Source organism: Stenella coeruleoalba (assembly GCF_951394435.1).
Source record: "Stenella coeruleoalba genome assembly, chromosome: 2".
Classification (NCBI taxonomy): Eukaryota; Metazoa; Chordata; class Mammalia; order Artiodactyla; family Delphinidae; genus Stenella; species Stenella coeruleoalba.
Window position 1 is genome coordinate 44,188,441 of NC_137147.1, and position 26,561 is coordinate 44,215,001.

The following is a 26,561-nucleotide window of genomic DNA, read 5'->3' on the forward strand; positions in this document are numbered from 1 at the left end:
CCGCTGAGCCTGCATCCGGAGCCTGTGCTCCGCAACGGGAGAGGCCACAACAGTGAGAGGCCCACGTACCGCAAAAAAAAAAATTTTTTTAATAAATAAATAAATAAAAAGGAAACTATATTACACATTAAGTAATGTATTTAATTAAAAGATAATCTAATAGACTATATCAGCCAGAATGGAAATTCAGGGTTCCCCTCCACTTATATATCAAAAAACAAATGAAATAATCATAAAAAAATGAACATTTTATATACTTCAAACTTACAAGAGGAATATGTATCACAGACTTCTTATAGCACTTAGCTCTGTTTACTTCCAATCTTTCTAATAATTACACAAATTCAGTTCCATGTACATGTAGGTTATGTGAAAACACCCACTCCTTAAGTAACAGAAGGGAAACAGCAAATCTTAGGTTTATATCAAAATCTAACATAAAAACTCTCTTCAGGATAAAGAACATCATTTATCTTTCAACCATAACTATTCTAAATTGATAATATGCTGATTCCACTATATCCTAAATCAGTGGTTCATTATGGGGTGAGGACTGGGGGACAGACGGGAGGGGTGGGGAGGGGTGGGAGGGGAGGGGAGGGGAGGGAGGGGACATGTGGCAAGCCCTGGAGCTACTTTTGGTTGTCTCCATGGTGGTGGCAGTTGGGGGTTGGGGGGCTGAGGTGCTACTGGCATCTAGTGGGCAGCGGCCAGGGATGCTGCGAAACATACAATGCACAGGACAGCCCTTCACAACAAAGATTATCCGGCTCAAATGGCTGAGAAACTGTCCCACAGAGAAATGAGAGCCAAAGGGAAGAGCAGCTGATCAGGAATAACCATTAGTCACCGCCGGCCCTCTCGGCTCCAAGGAGCCCCTACCTTGGATGCCTGCGGCGTGGATATCACATGGACCGTGCTGGGTTTGACTCCGTTAGCCTTCGGCCGCTTGTAGAGAGCAAATCTGCTTTTCCTCCGGCCTCTGTCTCCATTAGGTAAAGCACCATTGTACCTATAAACAGGGATGAGAGGGTTCATTTATTTGTAGATTTTCCAGGCATTAAGAATAAAAGTTCGATGGCCTAAGGGAAAAGACAGGAATGCTCACAAAGACTTGCCCACTAACCGCCCCACAAAAGGGACATAGAACAGACGGTTCACAGACGTCAGCTATGATGAAGTTCAAATCACTTCCGGAAACTTAATTGAAGAGTGATGTACAAAGTAATTACAGGTTTCCTATTCTATAAAGTCAGACTCTTCAAATCTTTTCAGAAGAGACCGAGTATAAAATAAGCAAATGAAAATTCTGCAGAGGCCGTATTAGTGCTGGTTCAACTCAGCAAGCGCAGTCCTAATGGGCCCCGGAGAAACACTCGAGAAATATTTTTAAATGAACTAGTTAGAAACTAGCATTCTAATTAAACCTCATCTCTCACTCGCAAATCATGTTAATGTCTGTACGATCTTTATTTGTAAGACCCAATTTAGTTACTTGCATTCTTAAAAGTTCCGAATTCTCTACCTTCATTCCCATTGCTATTTGAACCCTATACTGTCAGGTTAGCAAAAACTAGCCTGCAAAATTAAACATAAAGTATGACTCTACAAGAATGTTGACCATTAAAAAGCCCAAAGGTAAATAAAAAAGATGAGTTTTAGTCCACAAACTAACAAATATCTCTAAAAGTCACCTGGAAAACACTACTGTCCTTAGCAGATTTCCTGAATTAATACCTTAAGCCGGTACCAGTGTTTAAAAGAAATGCAGGATTGCAGGAGGGTTTCCGTTTTCACCTGTATTTTCTAACTCTGGATTAAGGGTCCCTGTACGTTCTGACCGCTTCTCATGCTGCCACACTGCCATGTCTATTCTCCAACTCCCTCTCGGCAGAAGTTCTTTTCAAGAAGAGAACCGAAAGAAGGAAGGCAATTGTTTCAAATCTGTGTGGATAAACATAACAGCTCCAAAGCTCCCTCGGAGCACCAAAGTCAGGGGCAGTGCCTGTGGTGTAGCGGCTCCACCCTCTCCCGGAAGTCTTGCCTTTGCCACTTGTCCGTCAATCCCAGAGATCATGGCGGCCATGATCTCTGGGTGGGACACAAGGCCCACTGAGAACAGTGAAAGTCAGAACAAGGGGTTTGTGGTGTTTGTTTTACAATTCAGTAGCTATAGTATGACAATGGATTTAAATTATCACCAGAAATTATTCCTGCTGTGTTTTTAATGTCTCCATTTCCATCACAAAGGAACGTCAGCAACAAGAAAATGCCTCTAGAATACAAAAATAATTTGTTTCAAGTTTTATTCCTCTCCTTTTTCTGAGGCAAGATCAGAATAATGTGCATTGTTTTCTTAAACATATCTGTGATCACTACTACAAAGAACATATCCATGAGTAAACAACCATTATAAACTCACTTTGTCCTAATGTATTTCCGTGTCACTTAAACCAAGATGAGCATCCTGTATTAAGAGAAACATACGTGACTCAATCAAAGGCAGGGCTGTAAACAATTAAGGGACATTTTCACCACTGTGGCCTAGAGGCAATTGGTACAAGATCTGGCAAGGTTCCTTGTGACCCTCACACTTGCCCAGCTCTCCGCTGCATCTTTCTCTCAACTATATACTGCTGGTCAAGGATAGCGAACCTAGTAAGAGCACGGCAGGTGCTTTTGAAGAGATCTGCTCACCATGACATCCCTTCTCAGGAATCCAGCCCTGAACTCCCTAAGGGGAGCCCCCGGCATCATGTCTGAATGAAACGGCCAGGCCAGCATCCTCCCCACCACCCTGGAGCTGAATTAGCTGGAGGCAGACATCCGGCCCGAGCTGGCCAATGACATTCTCATCCCGGAAAACACAAAGCTGGACGAGAGACAACCGCCAGTCTGCGTGGGTGGCCAGAGCTGCAAACTGGAAGCACGGGAGCTGTGGGGATGTCACAGTCTGTTCCGTGATGAAGCAGCAGAGAAGTGAGGAGTGAAACAGATGAACAGAGACAAGCAACAAAAAGAGATGGAAAGAGGGTCCTTAAGGGCTTCTATTGGCCCAGATGTACTCTGACCCTTGTTGGTGAAATTCTTTTTAGTTTCAGCTAACTCAGGTTGGTTTCTGCTACTTGCAACCCCAAAGCCATATCTAATATAAAGCTGAAAACACAAAAACCAGAAATGTCAACCTTAACGTATGCAAAAGCATTTTCATTTCAACTGCCTGAGCAGAGGTGCACAGATATTTCAGGTTAAGCAAATATGCCAGTCCACTTAATATGCCTGCTTACTTAATACATCTACATGACACCCAGTGAAAAACCGTGCTGGAAATAATTAAGGTAAGAGTGGAGAAAACAGTGTCACGATGAGAAAAGTTTCGAATCAGGTTAAGCTACATGGTCATTCGTTCAATATTTATAATGCCAAGTACTAGAGCTGCAACGATGAATATCAACCAACCCGTGTTCAGAGCTCTCCACTTAAAAGCAGAGAAAGACATAAAAACAAGCATGATAAAACACTTGTGCAACAAGATGCACTAGTCATTCAAAGCACGTGGGAAGAGCCATGTCGGAAGCCCTCACAGAGCAGACAGTGTGAACTTTCTTGGAATCTGAACAAGATGACTAAATGGGGAATGCAGGGCAATCGTATGTACAAAGGCAAGGAGTGGTTCAGCGCTGTGGGAGCGTAGAGTTCAAGAGGACAGACGCAGAGGGCTAGGAGGGTAAAAGGTGGGCAGGGCCCAGATTACAACCCCCTGATGCTCCATGACGAGGGGCATGGCCTTTCACCCTAAGAAGAATGGGAGCTGGTAAGATGTAAGCAAAGGACTAACATGATTGCATATAAAGTAATCATGAGGGCAGCAGCATGCAAGATGCACATCCGGATTAGAGTCAGGATGACTGGATGGGAGAACTGTCCTAACCTGAGGAGGAAGGTAGTGGGTGGCCCTCAGAAAGACAGGTCCATGTCCCAGAACCTGTGAAGGGGACCTTACTTGGAAAAAGAGTCTTTGCAGACGTAGTTAGGGATCTGGAGATGAGATCATCCTGGATTCCTGGGGCCCTAAATCCAGTGACTAATGTCTTTAGGAGACACACACAGGGAAAGAGAGGAGACGACCAGGTGAAGATGGAGGCAGAGACTGGAGTTAGACGATCACAGGCCAAGGAACGCCTGGAGCCACCACAAGCGGGAAGAGGCAAAGGAGAACCCTCTCCCAAGGCCTTCAGAGGCAGCACGGCCTTGCGGACACCTTGATTCCAAGACGTGAGGCCTCCGGAACTGTGGGAGAACAAATTCTGCTGAGAGTTGTTTTCAATGCTAGATGAACATGAGAATTACCAGGGAAGCTTCATAAAAATATGCGTGCCTAAGTCAGAAGAGATGCTGATTCAGTAGCTCTGGGACGGAACTTTTAAAAGTTCCACAGGTGATCCTTACTTGCAGCTACAGTTGAGGACCCTGGTTTTAAAGGCAAAAAATCAATAGTAATTGGTGACCTATGATGTGGCCGCACCAAGTGAGGGACAGAGAAAGGGAATATCACATAGGCTCCCGGCCAAGGCCAAGGCGACGGCACTATTAGAAATAGGAATTACAGGGACATCCAGGGGAAGCCGTGTATGAGGCAAGAGAAGTTATAAACTTGGGTGCCTGCACCATACAGGTGTGGAAGTTAAAATCATGAGAGCAAATGAGATTACTCACGGAAATGTACAGAATAAAGTAAAGAAGGCAAGGACAGACCCTGGGAAAGATGACCATTTAAAGAAATAAACCGTAATTCACAGAACTATTCGGCAAAAAAGGGACTTTCAACATATGTAAATTTCAAACAAAATAAATACCTTTTATATCTTCAAAAAAATAAAGAAATAAACCCTTCTTAGTCATAGGTAGAAGGACCAGGACCAGTAGAAAGTTGCATTACCAAAGATAGGAGAAGAGAGAATTTTAACAGTGTTTAATCAGTTAAGAGGCCAGTCAGAAATGGGCAAGTATGATTTGGAAAAGAACAGGTCATTGGTGACATCACCCACCTTCAGAGCAAACCAGCAACGCAAAAACAAGCAAAGCCCTCCAGCGCCGAGCCTCACTGTGAGCCTACCCTCTCCTTCCCAGCTTCTCACGGCCAAGAACCTCAAAAGAGGGCTCCACACCCACCGTCCCAATTCCCTACCTGTTGACTCTTCAGCCCACCGTTGTTTGCCTCCAAATCTAAAGGTACATTTGCTCATAAAGGCAAAAAAGTACTATTCCATGAAAGAGGGTCAGAATGCTGTCTGGCCCTGCAAGCTTTTCAGCCAGCAAGTTTGCAGAAATAAGATTTCCAAGTGCTGCGGCCATACCTGTCTCAGCTGCTAAACAAGGGTATTTTGATTCAAACCCACAAGTTGCCTTTCAAGCTTCAAATTAAAAAAAAAATTCTGGAGACTAAAAAAATCCACTTATTTAGTAAATGTGTGATGAAAATGTAGCTCTTCATACACGCAGGGCAAATAGGTGGTAAAGGTATTTGGAAGCTTCAGAGGACAATGAAAAACCCTTGGAAGAAACCTCACAAGGTAAGAAATGGTGTTTCTTGGTTTCAAATTCAGAGTTCACACATTAATTCTTTTAAATAGCATTTGCTGTGCATTTACTATGTGCCAAGAAACCTTGTAAGGGAGGCTCCTCGTGGGCAGATAAGAGGCTTGAATGACTGGAACACGCATAAACTGCACGGCTGGGAAGGGGCAGATGGGACTCAAGCCCACATCTGGTTTTGTCTGACTCCATATTTCATACTCTTTCCAGTAGCCAACACTGACGATTTTTAAATTCAAGGCATTTCCTGGCAAACACCACAAAGATACATTCTTGAGAAGACGCCTGCCACCTAAAAAATGCATTTGTCAAAAAGAATTTTCTATAGGAAATAACAGCAAGAGAGGGCGTGCCAGGGGCTCCCAGCCACACTTCGGAGGCATCACATTTGATCTTAACCAGTCTGAACTCACGGAGCAGCACCTGTGTGGGCTACAGAAGTGAAGCGTCATCAGCATCAAACGGCCACATTCCAGAGGCAGCCCAGCTTCCCATTATAGACTGAAGCCTCTGCCCTCCCTCGAAAGCAATATCTCTGTCACCTGCACATATAAATCACAAGCAACTACTGTAGCTAAGACAGACTGTACACTGCAGATGAACAGGCCGGGGACACTAGAGACAAGAGATGTGAAGGGCACTGGAGTCTGATAAACCCCTGCACCGTGGCCCCCCGGTCTCAAGGAGTGCACATCAATTCACCACGATAGTGAATGCACTAACACACTGCCGCAACCCTGCATATGAAGATGCACGTAAACCAGTAAGTGCCTGACACTGGCTTTACATCATTACAGCCCGAACTCCTCATTATTTAAGCTATCAGATGCATCTGGACTTGCACTGCCCGACTGAACTCCATACATAAAGCCCAGGGACACAACAATATCTATTTTCCCGTGCCTAACAAATGCTGCGTATTGTACGGTTTCATAAAATAAATAGTAGACTTTCATCTCCAGCCAGAGAGCTAACTGTGGCAGTACCATTACAGTCTACTCCCTCTGGGGATAACCTGCTGCAGCTTTTTAAACATCAATTCATTCAGAAAATCTTCCTGGGCTTGGCCTCCGAATGAAAATTCTCAATGCCCCATTTCTGGTTGGAAATGGTCTCTGCTCCAAGTAGCTACTTCAGAGCTATTGAATATGAAAATATATTTATATATAAAATATGTAGATGCATATATTCATTCAAGATAGCATCAAGCGAAGTACATGGGGTGGGCCAGGCCCACGGCTGTGTGCTGAGGGGCTAAGGATACGAGACACCCTGTCTCTTAACAGACTCAGTCAGGTGGAGAAGACAGATCAGGTGACAGATAGTTATAAAACAATACTGATAAGCGCCAATGAAAGTGAGTTAGAAAACACAATGGAAAAAAAAAATCAGAACAGTAACTTTGGGATTACTTTAGGACACGGTCGTAAGTCTTGGCATGCCCTACATGTGTGATTCAAGTCATGGAACCTTACTAATAGTCTTCACCAACCCTGTGTGACACCACCAGTCAATCTCCCATTTATCTCACACCATTTGGACTGGAGGCTCTTTGAGGAGTTTCCTATTTCTTTGTGTACCCTCCCTTCACCTCTACGTGGTACCTTAAAACCAAGGAGGGGATCGATGAAACAGTCGCCACATTAATATGGAAATAATGATAGTGGTGTAAGGGATAAAGAGAGGAGTTCTAGCTCCAACTCTTTTCCTAGCTGGTGCTGTGAACTTACCTAAGATGGGACTGCTTCCTCAGCTACAAAGACAGCAACACAAAATAACAAGTTCAATTTTAAAAAGAGATTCCCAAACCTCTTTCAAACATTTCAATCTGATATGGACAGAGAAGGCATTTCATCCAACTCAAGTACCAGGATCCTGTCTAAGAAGGGTGAAGGTTGTGGCTATCGTTTTAACAACTGGCTTTGATCTGCTGCTACACTTCCAAAGACCCCTCAAATCTTTATGGCAGTTGAGGTGTGGCAGTTACAGCTACAGGTTGAGGTTTGCCTTATCTTGAGGTTTTTTAGCTTCCCCAGACCAAAATAGTTCCCAAGGCAAAACATTAAAACGTTCTTTCTATCAGGAACGCAGTACTGCTCCCACACGCAGCTTTTCAGCCGTTCTTCCAGGATTTATACACCCACACACTCTCATCCAGCCCCACTACAGCAAAAGGTACAGCATGAAGGCCAGAGAGAGACCCTATCCTGGCTCTGCGTCCCATCCCATATTTGCACAAGTCCCTGAACATCTCAGAACCTCACTTTCCCTCCCCATAAAGTAGGAAGAAGGCCTAACATTCTACCACTTGGATTCTGGAGCAGCGTGGTGGTGGGAGATGAGGGCAAAGCTATCCAGAAAGGCCCTGACCCCAGCCTCATCAGCACTGCATCTGCAATGACCAGGGCAGGGACTCTGTTCTCTCCTGCATTCATTCAACTCCTATGACTCTGAAGGCCACACTTCCCTACTTGCTTCTTCCTCCAACCAGCCCATACGAAAGAAAAGAGCATGGAAAGCAAATCCAGTCCACCTAAAACAGAGGAACTGTTTATGAAAAGAAAAATATTTCTTATCTAATACTTAGCCATCTGGTTCTTTGAGGTCATTCTCCTCCCTTTGTCATCTCAAATTGGTACTGTCACTAAAAAACACAAGATAAAGTTTTTTTACTGTATTGAATCTCTGATTTTTGAGCATTGCTGGGAGGCCAACAGTAGAGCGTTTTTACTGAATACCGGAAGGTACGCAAAACGTCAGGAATAGAAAAGGCTATTTATGTTACTCTTAAAACACTGACGACTAACGTCTTTTATTCTGCCGTTGGTGCCAACAGTCCAAAATATCTCTGATTAAATACATATTAATATAATATTAGTCATTTATGTCAAAGAATCTTTTTTACCCTATGGGTGAAAAATATTTTTCAAGTATTACCCTGCAGTAATTTTTGATTCCTAAAAGAGAAAATATCACACAAAGGGAAAAAGCCAAAGTATAGCAAGAAATGAATCTGATATAGTACAAGATTTGTACAATTCACGAATCAGGTAAAGACATCATTTTATCCTATTCCTGAATTAGTACCATCTTTTTCTTGGGCGGGGGGTGGTCTGAGTCATAGCTCTGCCATTAGTAGCTATGTGTTTTACCTGTTTTGTAAATTGAAGTATAGTTACTTTACAATGTTGTGTTAGTTTCAGATGTACAGCAAAGTGATTCAGTTACACACACACACACACACACACGCACACACCTGTTCTTTTTCAGATTCTTTTCCATTACAGGTTACTATAAAATATTCAATATAGTTCCCAGTAGGTCTTTGTTGTTTATTTTATATATAGTAGTGTGTATCTGTTAATCCCAAACTCCTAATTTATCTCCCCCCCAATTCCATAACCATAACCATAAGTTTGTTTCCTATGTCTGTGAGTCTATTTCTGTTTTGTAAATAAGTTCATCTGTATCATTTTTTTAGATTCCACATATAAGCAATATCATATGATACTTATCTTTCTGTCTGACTTACTTCACTTAATATGATAATCTCTAGAATTAGTACCACTTTACACTCCAGACTGCTTTACATAGTTCACCAATTAATAATTTTGAAAACCAAATTAAATCCCACACATTCCTTTTTTAATCACTCCAACATTTGCTTATTTTAGCCTCTCATCACCTAAATGAAGACAGGTATATAAATTGTATGTGGTAGACTGAAATACTGGTCACAGTTCTTCACTCCTCCCTGAAGATATGCCCTTTGACATGACTTTATACCTCCAGTTAACTTCCTTGCCCTGGACTTTGGATTGGACCATGTGACTTGCTTTAGCCAATGGGATTTTTTTTTAAGTCCTACAGGATGAGTATACTTTTTTTAAAAATTTACTTATTTTATTTATTTTTTTGGCTGTGTTATGTCTTCTTTGCTGCACACGGGCTTTCTCTAGTTGCGGCAAGTGGGGGCTACTCTTCGTTGTGGCACGCGGGCTTCTCATTGTGGTGGCTTCTCTTGTTGCAGAGCACAGGCTCTAGGCACGCAGGCTTCAGTAGTTGTAGCTCGCGGGCTCTAGAGCACAGGCTCAGCAGTTGTAGCACGTGGGCTCAGCAGTTGTGGCTCACGGGCTCTAGAGCGCAGGCTCAGTAGTTGTGGTGCACGGGCTTAGTTGCTCCGCGGCATGTGGGATCTTCCCGGACCAGAGATCGAACCCGTGTCCCCTGCATTGGCAGGCAGATTCTTAACCACAGTGCCACCAGGGGAAAAAACAAAAACAAATGGGACACAAGCAGGGGCGTGCACTGTGGTTGGCGGTTGGGATTATCCTCTGTCATGGCCATAGGAAGAGTATGTCCCAGCCAACCTGCCGAGGAGGATGAGTGACACTGGGAGGAGATCCAAGCCGCATACATGCGATGTAAGCAAAGCCACTCCATCACAGCCTAGTGCAGAGCCACCTCAACAACCCACAGTCATGAGAACAAATGACTGTGGTTTCAAGTCGCTGAGTTTGGGGATGATTGGTCACACAGCATTATACGGCAAAAAGTAAATGAATTTCAAAAGCAAATTAACTTAAGTAGCTTCTTCAGTAGTCAAAAACTTTGGTGGACTAAAAACACAAAAATACAAAATATATACCCATTGAAAGTTTTATATAAAGAATACTCTTTCAATATGAAGGAAAAAGTCTAAAATTAGAGATAATTCCAAATGTGTCGCTTTTTAAATTGGCTATAAAGAATGAGATTTTTAAAAAACGCATACTTCGTGCTTCCCTGGTGGCGCAGTGGTTGAGAGTCCGCCTGCTGATGCAGGGGACACGGGTTCGTGCCCTGGTCTGGGAAGATCCCACATGCCGCGGAGCGGCTGGGCCCGTGAGCCATGGCCGCTGAGCCTGCGCGTCCGGAGCCTGTGCTCCGCAACGGGAGAGGCCACAACAGTGAGAGGCCCGCGTACCGCAAAAAAAAAAAGAAAAGAAAAAAAAAGTATACTTCTTCAAGAGGGAGACAAAATACCAAATTGGATGTCCTTTCTTTTTTCTTCAGTAAATCATTATGTCAACTAAAATCGGTGGTCCCCCAAATAAGCTACATGATGTGTATGTGAAAAGGACTTCCTCTCTAAGAGTCAAATTTAGACATAAAAGAATTAGGATAAAACTACTAATTATTTGGCAAAGCACTGATTTTTTTCAAACTGTTTACACACAACTTCTACTATAAGAGGCCTCTAAAAAGTGAGCATCTCAAAGGATGCTCGAAAAGGAAGCATCTTAAACTAGCACTGAGCCCATCGTCTAATATGTACTAAACTACAGGCATTTCAAACAAAGAACTTGATGGTACAAAGAAATCTGATTTCTCGCCTTAGTACTTATGTAAGTATTAAAGCTAGAAGTAGAAACTAGCAGAGGAATCTCTTCTTAATTTATAACTTATATACTTATAACTTATTATAACTATTCCTAACTACTAAAATAATTCCTTCCAATCTTTTTCTTTTTTTAAATTTCATGGCATGCTTCTCTTACTACTCCTAAAAAGAATCACACTAATGTATGTCTTATTTTTACTAATGTTTATTTACTTTAAACTTTGAGTATGCACAGTGAATTTTTAGAAATTCCTAGAAATACAGACAAGCTAGAGCGAGCAAATCCAACTTTTGAACATTCCTGGGCAATGCCCTGACAATTCCTTACTAAAGAGATATGTAATTGATATTGTATGCAAATTCAGTTCTCAAGACAATTTGTTATAAAATATATTAGCTTTATTCAATTGCCCATGGCAGAATGGGGGGATGATTTTATATCACACACATAAATACTTTTTAAGGAACCACAAAGCATGAAGCCATTTGTGGCTTTACATCATGTACGCTGATGCGACACAGATTCACTCCCTTTCGTACAACTTTTCTAAAGAAGACTGTTTTATTTCTAGAACATTTACACATAACTAATAGCTGAAACACGATTAGAAAATATTAGAAATAACAATGTGCACAAAAATCAAGTTTATTTCAAGAAATGGAAGCCTTCTCTAAAACCTCATTTTATAACAGCCCAGTAGTAGGTGAATCAGGTCAATTACACAAAAGGGCTTCTGAGCCTCTCTGTAGTTAATGACTTTCGTACAACCAACCCCTCCCTCAGTGCTACAGAAGCTTATTATCTAGAAGTTAATTTTGGTCTGGAGCATTAACCCAACAGCTGCAAAAGAAAAAAAAGTTCATATTCATCCTGAAAATATATTAACTTGTCAATTATCACAAATAATACCCGATTTTTAATGGATACCAGCAGGCAGTGAACAGCCATGTGTTATCACCTGGATTCAGGGAGTATCTCATCAAGAATTCAAGAACTGGAACACACCAGAGGTTCCCCCAACCCACGCAACTTTCCCAATTTACCAATTCTTGAATTATGAGAAGATTCTTAGGAAATTTCTAGCCATATTCAGAAAAGCACAGTTTGAGAGTTACAAATGACCTTAGATATATACTGGTGCACTGCATAGATCTGCACGGTCCAATATGGTAACTACTAGCTATAAGAGGCTATTCAAATTTTAACTACAATTAAATAAAATTAAAAACTGTTCACACCAGCCACATTACAAGTGTCTGACAGCCACATGTGGCCAGTGGCTACCATACGGAACAGCAGAGCTACAGAACATTTCCATCATCACAGAAAGTTCGACTGCACAGTGCTGGCATAGATTTTAAGCAAGTCAAATCAAGAGCATCTTCAAGATACCCAGCCAATACCTAGTTCAATTCTGTCTTCAGGATTTCTAGAATTTGACAGTTTGGGGACACTGTGTTTCTAAAAGAGTTCCTTGGAATAATGCCAGGGTCTAGAAGGCACTGTCAAACTCCATCTCTCCGCTTGAAGATGTTTGTCTATCAGGTAGTTAAGAAAATGTCCTGGGCTTCCCTAGTGGCACAGTGGTTGAGAGTCCGCCTGCCGATGCAGGGGACACGGGTTCGTGCCCCGGTCCGGGAAGATCCCACATGACGCGGAGCGGCTGGGCCCATGAGCCATGGCCGCTGAGCCTGCGCATCCAGAGCCTGTGCTCTGCAACGGGAGAGGCCACAACAGTGAGGGGCCCACGTACCGCAAAAAAAAAAAAAAAAACAAAGAAAATGCCCTACTGCCTTTTGAGGGGGGAAAAAAAAGGTGGTATCAGAAAATTTATTTTGTTTGAAGCTGAAACATTTTCTCTAGGGACACATTTTGCCATGTGCAATGTAAGTTCTGGCAAAGCGTGATTCACATATAAAAATTCACTTTATAAACAACTTCTAAATTCAGATTTAATTCATATATTGAAAAGGCATTTGATAGAAGTCTCTATCCATTTCAGATTAATGTTTCTAAGAGTTGAAAATAAAAGAATATTTCCTTCCCATAATTATTTAAAGGCAAAAGAGTAAAATAAAAGCATTTATATTAAAAATCAGGAGCAAAACAAGATGCTTACTATTACCATTTTTATTAAACACTCCTCTAAAAAAATCCTAGTCTAACTAAAAACACTGAATTAGAAATAAGGGGTATTAACTGTAGGAAAAGAAGATTATTACAGTATTATTGCTGTAATAATTAAAACAATGTATTACTTGAGAACAAAAACCACAAACCAATGGAGAAGAAATGTCCCAGAAATAGACCCTTGACTACGTAAGAAAGTAATATAAGATGAAGAAAGGGCCACCAGTCAATGGGAGAGAAATTGGATTATTCAATTGTGTACAGAAACCAACTATCTACTTTGACAAGAAAAAAATTGCTTAGATCTGCATGTTACATTCTACCACAAAACAAATTCTAAAATACTAAAAAGATAAATATGAAAAATAGTCATAAAACCAAAGAAAACAAAGTTGATTATTTATCATATCCCTGAGTCAGTAATAATGTTCTAAACTCAGTTAAAAAAAAAAAAAGAAACTGCAAAGAAAAAGATTGGTACACTTAAATATGTAAAAATCTGAAACTTCTGCATGTCAAGAATTGTAAAATTACATGTCCAACAAAACTGGAAAAAACATTGGCAATAATATGACAAAAGCTTAACATCGTTAATAGGTCAATGTTTTTACAAGTAAAAGATAAAACAGACATCCCCAAAGATATGCAATAGAAAAATAAGCAAAGAACATGAATAGAAAATTCACAGAGAAAAAACAATGGCTAATGAACATATTTTTTTAATGTTCAATCTCATCAGTAATCAAAAAATACAAATTAAAGCAAGATTTCATTATTTGCCAATAAAATTACAAAACTGTTGAAATGACGCAGTTACTCTAATATACCAGTGGTGAGAATGTGAATTGGTACAATCTCTCCGTAAAATAATTTACCAATATGTATCAACACCCTTAATAAAAGTACTCATGTTCTTTGACCTAGTAATTCTAATTTGAGGGAATCTATCCCCACGACATAATTTTGAAACACAGTATAGAGTTGTATGCACAAAGATGTTAACTATGTCATTATTTATAATGGCAAAAGACTGGGAATAACCTAAATGTTCAGTAATAATGGATTAAGTAGATAATGTAATTCTAGATGATGAAATTACATTTACTACAAATTCTTAATAGCAATGAAAAAGGATTTTGAAAACCAGAGAATACAAAATGTGCAAATGGTATCATGTCTAATATGTTCAAAATATTTAATATTCATAGGGAAACAAAAAACAAAACATTAATAGTGATTATTGTTAGAAAGTATCATTATGTGATTTAACTCTTTTTTATATTTTTTGATATCTTCTAAACATCTATATTATTTTTTTAAATCAGAATTAAACATTTTAAAAAGCATATATTTCATTAAATAAAGGTGGACTCATTGTTTTAATTTCTAATACAGTATTAATCAATTTAGATCTGAAACAAGACCCAGAAATAAAATCAACCCTGAGGATGGGAAGAGGATTAAATTTATATTCAAAAGAAGGCCACAATGTGTCTAAATTGTTAAATGGACACACTGAAAACACCATTCATGCACAGGTATCTCTGGCACACAAGGAGAACTTGGTTTTTCACAGCTGGGGAAGCTGTTACTTTACAAAAAACTCTTCGCACCTATCATTCTTGAACTTTTAAAACTTTTAAAAATTCCCAAGTTTTCTACTTCTACTAGAGATATTCATGACATATATATACTTATTTATTTTATGTATAATCTTAGTCAAACTTCTAACTCATGTAATTTATCATTGGATTATGAAAATAGTGTCTAGGGCTTAAAGACAGAAACTTTTGAAAAATTTAAATCTGAAACTTCTGTTACCAGATTAATTCCTAAAAGAGAGAATTCTCAGCACCACTCATCAGGCAATGTCAAACTTTCGTGTCTTTCTGATGGTTTCTCTCCAGATGAATAGGGTATTAGGCCTTATATTCACACCTTGACTCTGATTCAATTAAGAGCAGGAATTGCAGGCAACTCATACAATTAGCAGCATGATCTGCATTAAACTCTGAGGCAGATCAGGATCTTTCATACTGCCCAAACTAGTACAGATAGAGCTCCGTTTTCCAGAAATAGTTATAGCGTCACTAGTCAAATCAATAAATCCAAAAAATTCATTTTCAAGTCAGTCTGTCAAGTGAATTAAAGAAAATTAAGCAGGTTTTTCTGCTCACACCCTTCACAGCTTTTAATATGCTAATGTGCCCTATGAATCGCCAAGCAGAAGACAGGGCAGGCAGTACTTCCCACTGACTTGGTCTAACATCCCACTCTCACGGCACACACGCAGAGCCAACCATTTCCTGGAATAGTGCTCTAAGCGGTCAAGTTTGGGAACGGCCAAGGTAGCTGTGCATATAAACCATGCGGCCCACTGTTACTACAAACACATGGGATAATGTATTGGAGAAAAAGCAGGAGTTAGAAACAACTGGACTGTATATTGCCTTTCCCATTTATAAACATTTTCTAATTAACATCAAGTGCAAATGGATTTCACTTTACAGTCATCTTTTTAGTACTACAACTACTATAAGGAAGAAAGAATGTTATAAATTAATATAGTTATAAATAGAATGTTTAATTTACTTCCTTGGTATATTAATGACAAGCCACAGTGAAGGAAGAGCTAGAAATGAAAAATTGAGTGGTCAAAGCCATAAACACAGCTCATAAACCTTTCTCATACTGACTCAAGGGAGGCCTGAACAAGACCTGTGCAAGGCAGGAGCCTAACAGTTCCTGGGACCCACAGTGATTTACAATAAAGCTGTGGCTACCCAGAAACCTCGGCTAATGAGGCAGGCTGAGAGCCCCCGCCTCTGGTTTTCCTTCCATGCAAGAGACTGCTCACTGACCCCCAATACTCATACTCCCTTCTACCTTTTAGAAAAATAATCACAATCGCTGACATGTATATAATGCTTCCTTTGTGCCAGCCACTGCCCTGAATGCTTTCCACATATTAACTTAATGGAATGAATCCTCACCGTATCTCTATGAGGCAGGTGTTTCTACTACCCCCATTTCAAAGACAAGAAAACAGGCACAGAGAGGTGAAGCAACTTCCCCAAAGTCTCACAGCCATTCAGTGGCAGAGCTGGGACTCTAACCAGTCCATCCCAAGTTTCCCTTGCAGCTAGGTGTGGTCATGTGACTGAGACAATGCAGCGGGGCCATAAATGATGTATACAACTTCTGATTCCTCTCCTTAAGGTTGAAAGCACTTTCCCTAACTGAGGCTGGAGCACAGATGGGAGACAGGACCGCTTGTACTCTGAGAGACCAGCTTCCCAAGAGTAACATGAATGCACCTGGGATTCTGAATGACCCTGTGGACTACAGCAACCATGGACTGCTCCATGTTGGGCTTTTTCATGAGAGAGGAAACATCTATTACATTTCAGCTATATTATTTAGGTGTATTTTGTATTTAGGTGTATTTTGTACACCTATATTATTTAGAGATAATCTCTTTATTAAGAGATACTTAACCTCATTTTGTTTTAGCTCAAAACATACTTTGTTTTCTTACATAAACTCTATTAATAATTTGTTTCTTAATAACTTGGTTCTCAGCTTTGGTCCAGATAATAACTATAACTTATTAAATGCTTACTTGACACTGTTCTAAGCACACGTATTAACTCCTCTAATCTTCTTAACAAATCTATATTGGGGGGGGCAGGGACTGTTAATATCCTCACCCAACAGATGAGGAACTGAGGCCCTGGTAAGCAACCTGTCTACCGTCACAGAGCTGGGGTGAAAACCCAAATACTCTGAATAAGTCCTAGCAGAACAGGTATGTTCCAGTGGTTGAGGTATTATCAAGTTCATGGTTAGCAAGTTCAGTCCCCTGAGGAACATACATCACTTACAATACAGTGTTGCTCTAAAATGGGTCTGGGTAAAGTGCAAAGGGAGCACCAAGGATGGAGCACCTGTGCCAGTCAACTATGGGCCAAACAGACACAGGGGTCGAGAGAGAGGTCACAGCGGAGGAAGCTGTAGAGCAGCGCACCGGATGGGAAGTAAAAATTCACCAGGTGGATGGGGGCAGGGGGCAGGAAATAGCAGAAGGGACTCTATATGCAGAAGCCATGTGGCATTAAACCCCTAAAATTGCTCCCAGAGCTACCAAGAAGCTGCAAAGAGGCGACACGGTACCGTGGGTGGGTGTGGGCAGATGTCACTGCCAGAAACTGGTCAGCACCCAATTTACCCTCAATCTCATTTTCGTCTCTTCTTCCTAAGCTCCAGCTATAAACATGACAAAGGTCCTTGAAGCTCTTGTTTCCTTAAGTTTTTAACACCCAAAAGGTAAAATCATTTAATCTCCTAAGACTTCAGTCTTCTTATATATAAAGTTCTACCAGATTTCTCAGGATCTAGGGTTGAAGGAACCTTGGGCATCACCTGGTCCAGCCTTCCCACTGCCACCAACAGCCCGTTCTGCTGTGCCTGAGACAGAAAACCACCCAGTCGTCCACTACTGGGACACGGCCACAAGGGAGGCCAGTCTGTGGTGGAGTCCATAAAAGTCTTCCCTACGTTACATTAAATTTGGCCCCTTTATCGAGTTTTCCATATCTCATAGTCTCTTCAAGCAACACACCTGAGTCTGCCCCCTTTTCTACCAGCTAGCCTTTCAAATATTTAGAACCGTAGAAACAAAAGGTTGTAAGGTATTTTCCAAGGTATCACAAACACTTCAAAAAATATGTAAACAAATATTTAAACATTCTTATTTATGTAAAGCATCCACTCCCAAAATTCATTAATAAATAAATAAATATTCTACCACTTAGTATTGCGTCAGATCTACAGACTAAGCTGAAAAAACTACTTTGTGACTACTCAATGTATTTACTCAAAATGGTAAAAGAAAAAAAAAAGAACTAAACATAAAATAGTAAAAGAAAAAAAAGAACTAAACATAAGCAACAGATAATAGAATCAACTATAAGATTATACTGGATCAATCAACATGCATGGCATTTATTAAAATACATCTTCATTCGTAAACACTGTTTAAATGAATTTCTTTACTTTAGCTACACGTGGGGAAATGGTTTCCTTCAAGTTGGCATTTTGGCAGTTAACACTGGATCCTAATGTTAACCACCAAACACGCTTGACAGTTACACAGTGCTTTTTGCCAGGGACGTAATCCCCATAATAATTCCTCCTCAAACTGTTTTGCTTTCGAGGGGATCAAAGCAAAATACCTTATTTATTCTTACACCTGCCTCGAGAAGGAAGGTAACAAGCATAATTTTAGAGGTCTAAGTTATTCAAGTTTCTTCTTAACAATATTGGTCATGTTTAATGCCATGGATTTCTAGAAAAGCCATCAGTCATGTCCATAATGTAGCTGGGGCCAGCACAGAAAGTTATAGGGAAGCAGGAGCTGTTAATTCTCCCCCCATCACCAAAAAAAGTAAGAAGGCAGGAAAAATGTGTGTTCTGTACATGAAAGACATTAAATTTCACTTAAAAATAATAAAAGTAAAACAGAAAATATTTGCATTATCCCCTGAAAGATACTTAAGCTCTTAAACCAAAAGCAAAAATATAAAGCATATGCTATATTAAATAGACATCTGCACACCTCACTCACGGATGCTGCAAAGGTATGAGAAGTGTTATAACCTGGAAATGAAGTGAGGCAATACAACTCCTGAAGGTCAGGTAAAAATTTATTTAGTAGAATGACAAAAAGATTCTTCATAACTGTGATATAGCTTAAAACGACAAAAGAGTAAAAAGTGGGCTCCAATCTCCAAGGAAACTGTAACTACTGAAACCAAATGGAGAAATACTTGGTGATGAGATAGATTCTCCTTCCATTTCCTCCCTCATAGCATTGTCCTTGCAGATTCCCATGCTCCTACAGGCAGGCGCTGTTTTATAAAACATAATTCCACGTGTGATTACACTGGGCACGTTGTAGAAATAAAAAAGGAACAAGAATGAACTGCTGCATCCAGAATATCTAACCAGAATAAAGCAGAACTGTGCGTAAAGAGAAAGTTAACGGGAAAAAGCACATTGTATGCAAAACCCTCGCTCTTCAACACTTACGGATATACATGGTTTAAAGCCTACTTAATAAGCTCACACATTTTGGCATCTAACTTCACAACTCTCGTTTCAGTTTTATGAATTATTACAACACTGGTTTAAATGTTTTGTTTACCTTCACAGAGGGATCCATATAAATTAAGTCCCCTACACATGAACCTTCAAGTTACGAACTTTCGAAGATGCGAACGTGCATTCCATCAACATCAGGCGTGAGTGAAATTGCAGCTTGCCCTCCGATTGTGTTAGTTGGGTATTTAGGCTGACTTTGCTGGACTTCCGAACAAATTGGACTTACAAATGCACTCTCAGAACAGAATTTGTTCGTATGTAGGGGACGTACTGTATACTAAGGCTGAAAATAAAGGCTTAAGCCCTAGTATAAACGATTTGGGTAAAATATGTCTCCATTTTCTGAGAATGAGGGCTTTGATTACTGAAACAATATAAGGAGGGGGAACCTCTCATGAAGCTCTTTCAGCCAGTGGGTGGGTCTGGGTCTAAAGCTGCAAGAAGATGCAGTGACCCAGCACACCCTCTCGCACGCTCATAACAGCCTCTCACTTCCCACAAGTAGCTGCCGCTCCCCCCAGCTTTAGCCCAGGTTCCTCGGCTCTCGAATCTGCAGAGCCTCACCTAGTGCACACCTGATGTCACGCGCTGCACTAGATGCCGAGGTCATACATGTATAATAAAAGCCCTGCTACCAAGGGGTACACGGCCCAGCGGGCGACAGAGCAGCCCAAGGTGACAGTACTCTGAAACACAGTCAAATACACAGCGAGGTCTGTGAAAGCGCTGTGAGGCAAGAGGACGAGAGGGCAGGGGCGGGAACGTGTCTGGGAAGGTTTCGGGCAGCCTGGGCGCCAAAGCCAAGTCTGGGAAGATTGAACTTCTGTGTTTAGAACGGACACGGGCGGGGAAGGACGGCCTCCCAGACACCAGAGCAGGACCTGCACTCGGTGGAAGCCCCAGACAGGCAGGGACATCCGAGCAGCCAGCAGCAGGTCCACAAGGCTGCAGGCTGTGCACGGGGACCAGAGGCAGCCAGGGCAGGCAAAGCATGCACAGGTTACACTTTATCCTATAGTCAACCACACACGGACACACTGTTACATAAATCCTAACAGGGTCACATAAATTGCTTTCCATTGCTAACAGACCTCTCCAGTAGATCGGTGAAGGATGAACTGGAACGGGGAGAAGATGAAAAGCAATTAGGAGGCAACAGACACTGTGGGGATGGGAAAGAGGAAGCAGGTTGGATATAAGGAAGAGAATTTTTTAAAACTTAGTGACTCATACAATGTGGGAGGTGAGGCAAGGAGCTAGGCTGACTTCCAGGTTCTGGTTTGCATAGCTTATGGTGCCAATGACACAGAGAGGGAATCCAGGGGAAGGAGGCAGATTTAAGGGGGAAGAGAGACAGTGATCTGAGTGCTGAACTTCGTATTGTGACCAAAAAAGTAAGAAGTAATCTGTACTTCCCATCTCATGCTCTTAAAACTTTAAACGTCAACCTGTCTGTCCCTGGACTATTGACAAACAGAATATTCAGTCTCCTACCAAATCTGATTCAGAGACAACTTGCCACACTAATGATGCCGTGGTCAACATACAGCACGGGTAATGACGTAAGGATACTCTAGCTTTCCTTCTCAACACACCCCCAAACCACACACTTAAAAATATCCACTCACACTCCTACACGTCTCTGGCTTTTTCCTAACTTCCTAGAAGCTGGGCCAGAGTGGTCTATTGAAAGACAGACAGTTATGAGGGTGCTGTTTTATTTAACCCAGTTGGAGATTACTATTGGGGTATTTTTCCAGATTCCAGTGTCTGACAAATAGTTCACAAAAAAACAGAGCTCGTAAAGGGAAAAAAATAATTAAGGTCAAACAGAAAGAAAGCAGTATCCTCAGAATGCCATCCTGCACAATTTGGTGCTGCTATAGGAATTCGGGACATCAAGTGGGAGACAAAGCAACCCAGCCCACCGCAGTGACTTTCACATCCTCTCCTTCCCTCTGCCCCCAATACATAATGACGTGTTGCCAGTAAGACTATACAGTCAGGAAGATGGTGTAGCATCTTCGGAAAACAATGTGGCAGTTTCTTAAAAAGTTAAACATACACTTATCACGAGACCCAGTAATTCTACACCTAGGTATCTACCAAAGAAAAACTAAAACGTATGTCCACACAAGGAGTTGCCAGCAAATGTCTACAACAGCATTATCCAGAAATTGGAAACAATCCAAGTATCTGCCCATCATCTGGACAAACGAGATGTGGTACATCCTTATAACGGAATAGCATTTGGTCATAAAAAGGAATGATGTACCGATACATGCTACAACATGGATGAAGCTCAAAAACATTATGCTGAATGAAATAAGCCAGACACAAGAGACTACATACGGTATGATCCAAGGAAAATTCTAGAAAAAGGCAAAATTATAGGGACAGAAGGCAGATCAGTGGTTGCTTAGAGCTAGGGATGGGAGGAGGAATTCACTACAAACTGGCATGAGGGAACACTGTGGGGTGATGAAGGTTTTCTAAAACTAGACTGCGGTGATGAATTTATAAATGAATATATAAATCTACTGCACCATTGAACTGCACACTGAAATAGGTAAATGGAATGGTATATAAATTATACCTCAATAAAGCTGTGAAAAAGGAAAACAGACTACTCATCAACAGAAAAAAATGAAGACTGAGTGTTATAACACAAGCAGAACTTATGTCGGCATGTAAGCACCAGAATTCCACTGTGTTACAATGCTACCATCAACTTCAAAAGTTCTCACTTGTAGTATGTATACTCCAACAGTACTGAACTACCCATGCTACCAGGCCCCATGACCTTCTACATGCTGTCAGTTCTCTAACTCCTTCTTATCCTTCAAGTCTTCCCCTGAATCACTAACATCTTTACCTACCATCCCAGTGCACCTTACACATGACTCCAGTACAGCACTGTGTTCATATGGGAACTATATTTGTACATCTGTCTCTTTAGAGAACCAGTGTTTTCCCAGTGGGGATTCATGGACATATCCTTGGGGGGTCCGTAATATATCAAGAAGCATATCTGCTCTTCTTTTTCAGTGTCCCAGTTTGTTCTGCATTTAGAATCAAGCTGGTGCAAAGTATTCCCATTTTCATGGTTTAGCTCTAATAAGAAACCAACGGAGGCAGACCTACTATGCAGATGATGGTGCACCTGGGTCAAGCGGAGGCCCAGTGAAATCACACTGCACTGAACAAGAGCAAAGACTTCAGTAGTTCCAAAAGGAAATTGCTGGTGGGAAGCAGAAGCACACAGAGCTCCAAAACCTCGGCCCTTATGAGTCAATGCAATATTTTGTATCAGAAATGGTGCTTTTTGTTTTAGCAAAACATCATCTGTCACATTAATTTAATACAGTTAATATGGATTTAAGTGACCCTGTAGTTTTATATTTCACTGCAGATTGGCTTTGGCTTCTAGCGGTAAAAGAGCTATAAGCATAATGTGTTTATTCCTAGTTACATGGTTATATGTACCTAAGTAACATCATTACAAAAGTAATGTAAGTCAACACTGGGGATGCCAAATAATTTTTTTCCCTTTGAAATAGAACTATATAGTACCAAAGTTAGAAAAACAGTGCTGGGACTTCCCTGGCAGTCCAGTGGTTAAGACTCCGCACTCCCAATGCAGGGGACACGAGTTCGATCCCTGGTAGGGAACTAAGATCCCGCATGCCACACAGTATAGCCAAAAAAAGAAAAAGAAAAAGAAAAACAATGCACTAGAACATATACACATGAATAGCAAAGTCCATATCTTTTCCTCTCTGTAGCCCAAATGCACAGCATAGGAGAAACACTCATAAAATATGGTTGAATAAATGACAGTCTGCAGGCTTCCCTGGTGGCACAGTGGTTGAGAGTCCGCCTGCCGATGCAGGGGACACGGGTTTGTGCCCCGGTCTGGGAAGATCCCACATGCCGTGGAGCGGCAGGGCCCGTGAGCCATGGCTGCTGAGCCTGCGCGTCCGGAGCCTGTGCTCCGCAACGGGAGAGGCCACAACAGTGAGAGGCCTGCGTACCGCAAAAAAAAAAAAAAAAAAAAAAAAATTAGGATGGATGGTCTTACTCATTTTTTTCATTCACACCCAGCCACTGTGCCAGGCACCATACCCAGTCTTGGGGATACGGGGCAAAAATGAATAGGGGTCCAGTGAGGAAGACAAACAATAAACAATACTATAAATAACAGGGATAACTGGAGATTATGACAAATGCTATTCTATATTCACCATTGTGTCTATAAATTTTACACAGAAAACAGAGTGCTTAAAAACCAAGCGATGCCGTATCTGTTTCTCATAGAAGTATGGGTTAGCAATTCTGTCGCTACTTCATTCACATATAAGGTGTAATGGTCAGTTTTATAAGTCAATTTGGCTAGACTACAGTTCCCACCTACTCAAACAAACACTACTCTAGGAGTTGCTGTGAAGGTATCCAGTAGATGTGATTAAAGTCCATAATCAGGTGATTTTAAAAAGGAAGGTTATCCCAGATAATCTGCATGGGACTGATTCAATTAGTTGAAAGGCCTTAAGAGCAAAGCTAAGGCTTCCCTACAGAAGAAATTCTGCCTGTGGATGGCAGCTTCAGCTCACACCCAAGAGTGCCAGCCCGCCCTTCCTGATGGACTGCTCTATGGAGTTAGGACTCACCTAGCCAGGCTCCACAATCACATGAGACAATTCCTTGCAATAAAACTTTTACCAGATCTTCTACTAGTTCGGATTCTCTAGCTTGAAACCTCAATGACACAACAGGACTGAACAAAAAGCTAAATATACTGTAGACCATGAGAACCAGGCTTCTTGTTGCCTAAGAAAAAAGTTAGAAATAAGGAAGATTAGAATGACCATGTGGTGCTGGATTGGAATCAGAGGGATCAAAACAGACTAATGGCTCTTAATATATACATTTATACAGATAGATAAAGAAATAAATACAGATCTCCATGCAAAATTGATGCTGAGAGCTCAGCTTCTCTGTACACTGGTGCTGAATCGAAATCTCGGAGACAGAATTTTGGGTGAAGTAGAAAAGGACAGCTTTATTACTTTGCCAGGCAAAGGGGGACAGTGCAGCCTCCTGCCTCGAAAAACTGTGTCTCCCAACTTGGAGAGAATAGTGAGAAGTTTTATAGTAATGGTTCAAAGAGGGTGTGATCAGCTCGTGGACATTGTTCTGATGGGTTGATGGTGAGGTAAGTAGGAGTCAGCATCATCAACCTTCAGGTTCCAACTGGTCTGGGGTCTACAGGCTTGTAGGCAGCATACCATCGTTAATCGTTCACTTCTGCCACCTGGAGGGGGCTTCAGTATCTGCAGAACAGCTCGAAGATACTGTTGTGTGTATCCGTGGATGGGGAACCAGGACCTTGCCCCAAGGTCACACTACTGTTTCTCTTGACTGCTTGTTTCTCCCTGGTCTCCCATCCCCTCCCTTCCCTAACTAACAACTGCTTGAATATGCCCACTGGAACTCAGGGAAGGTCATGGAGACTGAATGAAGGCTATTTCCTGTAATCAAAGAATTGGGGGACACAGAAAAGCTTTGTGCCCAGGAGCCCCACAGGGCCCTGCTTAGTATCAAGCATAGGTTAGTAATATAGATGTGTTTTCTCCTAGTTCTGTCCACTGAGAGGGCACAGAAGCAACGACACCCCAGTAGCAATGAGCTCACTGAACACTAAAACCAACACTAAACTTGGTTTCTAAGTATCATTCTCCAATAAAAGGAACCAAGGCTCTTTGGAAAAGTGGTTGATTCCAGGGCTGAGGCAGGAAAAATACAAGATAAACCTGAAACATCTTGTGGTGCCAGAAAACAAGGAAGTGCTCGACAAAGGTTAAGGTATGACAAAAGGACACAGGAGCCACCCTGAAGGAGCTCCCAGTGGCCAAAGCTGGAACAGCAGGAGCAATAAAATAAACAGTAACACTTCTGGATTATAACCCATAAAATACAATAAATATCCATAACTTCATTTTGATATGAATAATACATAAATGGAGAAGAAGAGACAACTCTTCTTTACAGAAGAATTCCGATTAATAAATGTAAACAGAATGACGAGAACACAAAATCACCATCAGGCAGACGTCACAGTACCAACTGCTGCAGGCAAGATGGATGTTAATGGAAAACATGAAAATGAGTCTCAGTGTCTCCCCCAAGATACTGAGCAATTACAAAGGAAAAATAATAACTGTACAGAGGATAAATTATGCAGCTATCACCTTAGCCAAATGGTAAAGGTAAGACATTTCATCTTCTCATACTCCTGACAGGCAACACTGAGTAGAGCATGTTACTTCTGATGAAACTGCATAGCCTCAATCCACACATGAGCACACATCAGACCAACCCAAACTGGGAGACAATCTGCAAAACAACTGACCGGTACTCATCAAGAGTCATGGTCGTGAAACATCGAGGAACTGTCAACAGATTGGAGTGGACTAAGGAGATGTGACAGCTTATGCAATGTGACCCTGGACTGGCCCCCACAACGGAAAATAGACATTAAGGGGCAATCGAGTGAAATGCATAATATATAAGGTTTGTAGTTTAGCTTCTAGAATTGTACCAGGGTTAATTTCCTGGTTTCAATAATTGTTCTATGGTTATAAAAGTTGACAATATTAGAGGAAGCAGGGTGAAGGGTGCTCACGAACTCTCCATATTACTTTTACGATTTTTATGTAAAATTAAAATTATTCAAAAGAAAAAGAAAAAAAAGAGCTATAGGTCAAAAAAAGAGATCTAAGTCTAGCCTAAATTTTTTTTTCTTGGACTTTCATTTTTTAACATCCTTTTTGGAGTATAATTGCTTTACAATGGTGTGTTAGTTTCTGCTTTATAACAAAGTTTATCAGCTATACATATACATACATCCCCATATCTCCTCCCTCTTACCCTCCCTATCCCACCCTTTTAGGTGGTCACAAAGCACGGAGCTGATCTCCCTGTGCTATGCAGCTGCTTCCCACTAGCTATCTATTTTACGTTTGGTAGTGTATATATGTCCATGCCACTCTCTCACTTCGTCCCAGCTTACCCTTCCCCCTCCCTGTGTCCTCAAGTCCATTCTCTACGTCTGCGTCTTTATTCCTCTTTTTAATTTAAAATAGAAAGACAGTATGCTCCTATTTTTACTAAAAACATCATATCAATCTTTAGTGCCTTTTTTTTTTTTTTTTTTTCTTTTTGCGGTACGCAGGCCTCTCACTGTTGTGGCCTCTCCCGTTGCGGAGCACAGGCTCCGGACGCGCAGGC

At 41.2% G+C, this 26,561-nt stretch overlaps 1 protein-coding gene across 1 annotated transcript in view; it reads right to left on the reverse strand.

Annotated features, from left to right (window-relative positions):
- PELI2 (pellino E3 ubiquitin protein ligase family member 2) overlaps window positions 1-26,561 on the reverse strand; it is a 208,911-nt gene that overhangs the window by 155,033 nt on the left and 27,317 nt on the right. The window contains exon 2 of the mRNA XM_079913650.1: window positions 883-1,012. Coding sequence (XP_079769776.1) covers window positions 883-1,012 — 130 coding nt within the window. The remainder of the gene's footprint in view (window positions 1-882; window positions 1,013-26,561) is intronic.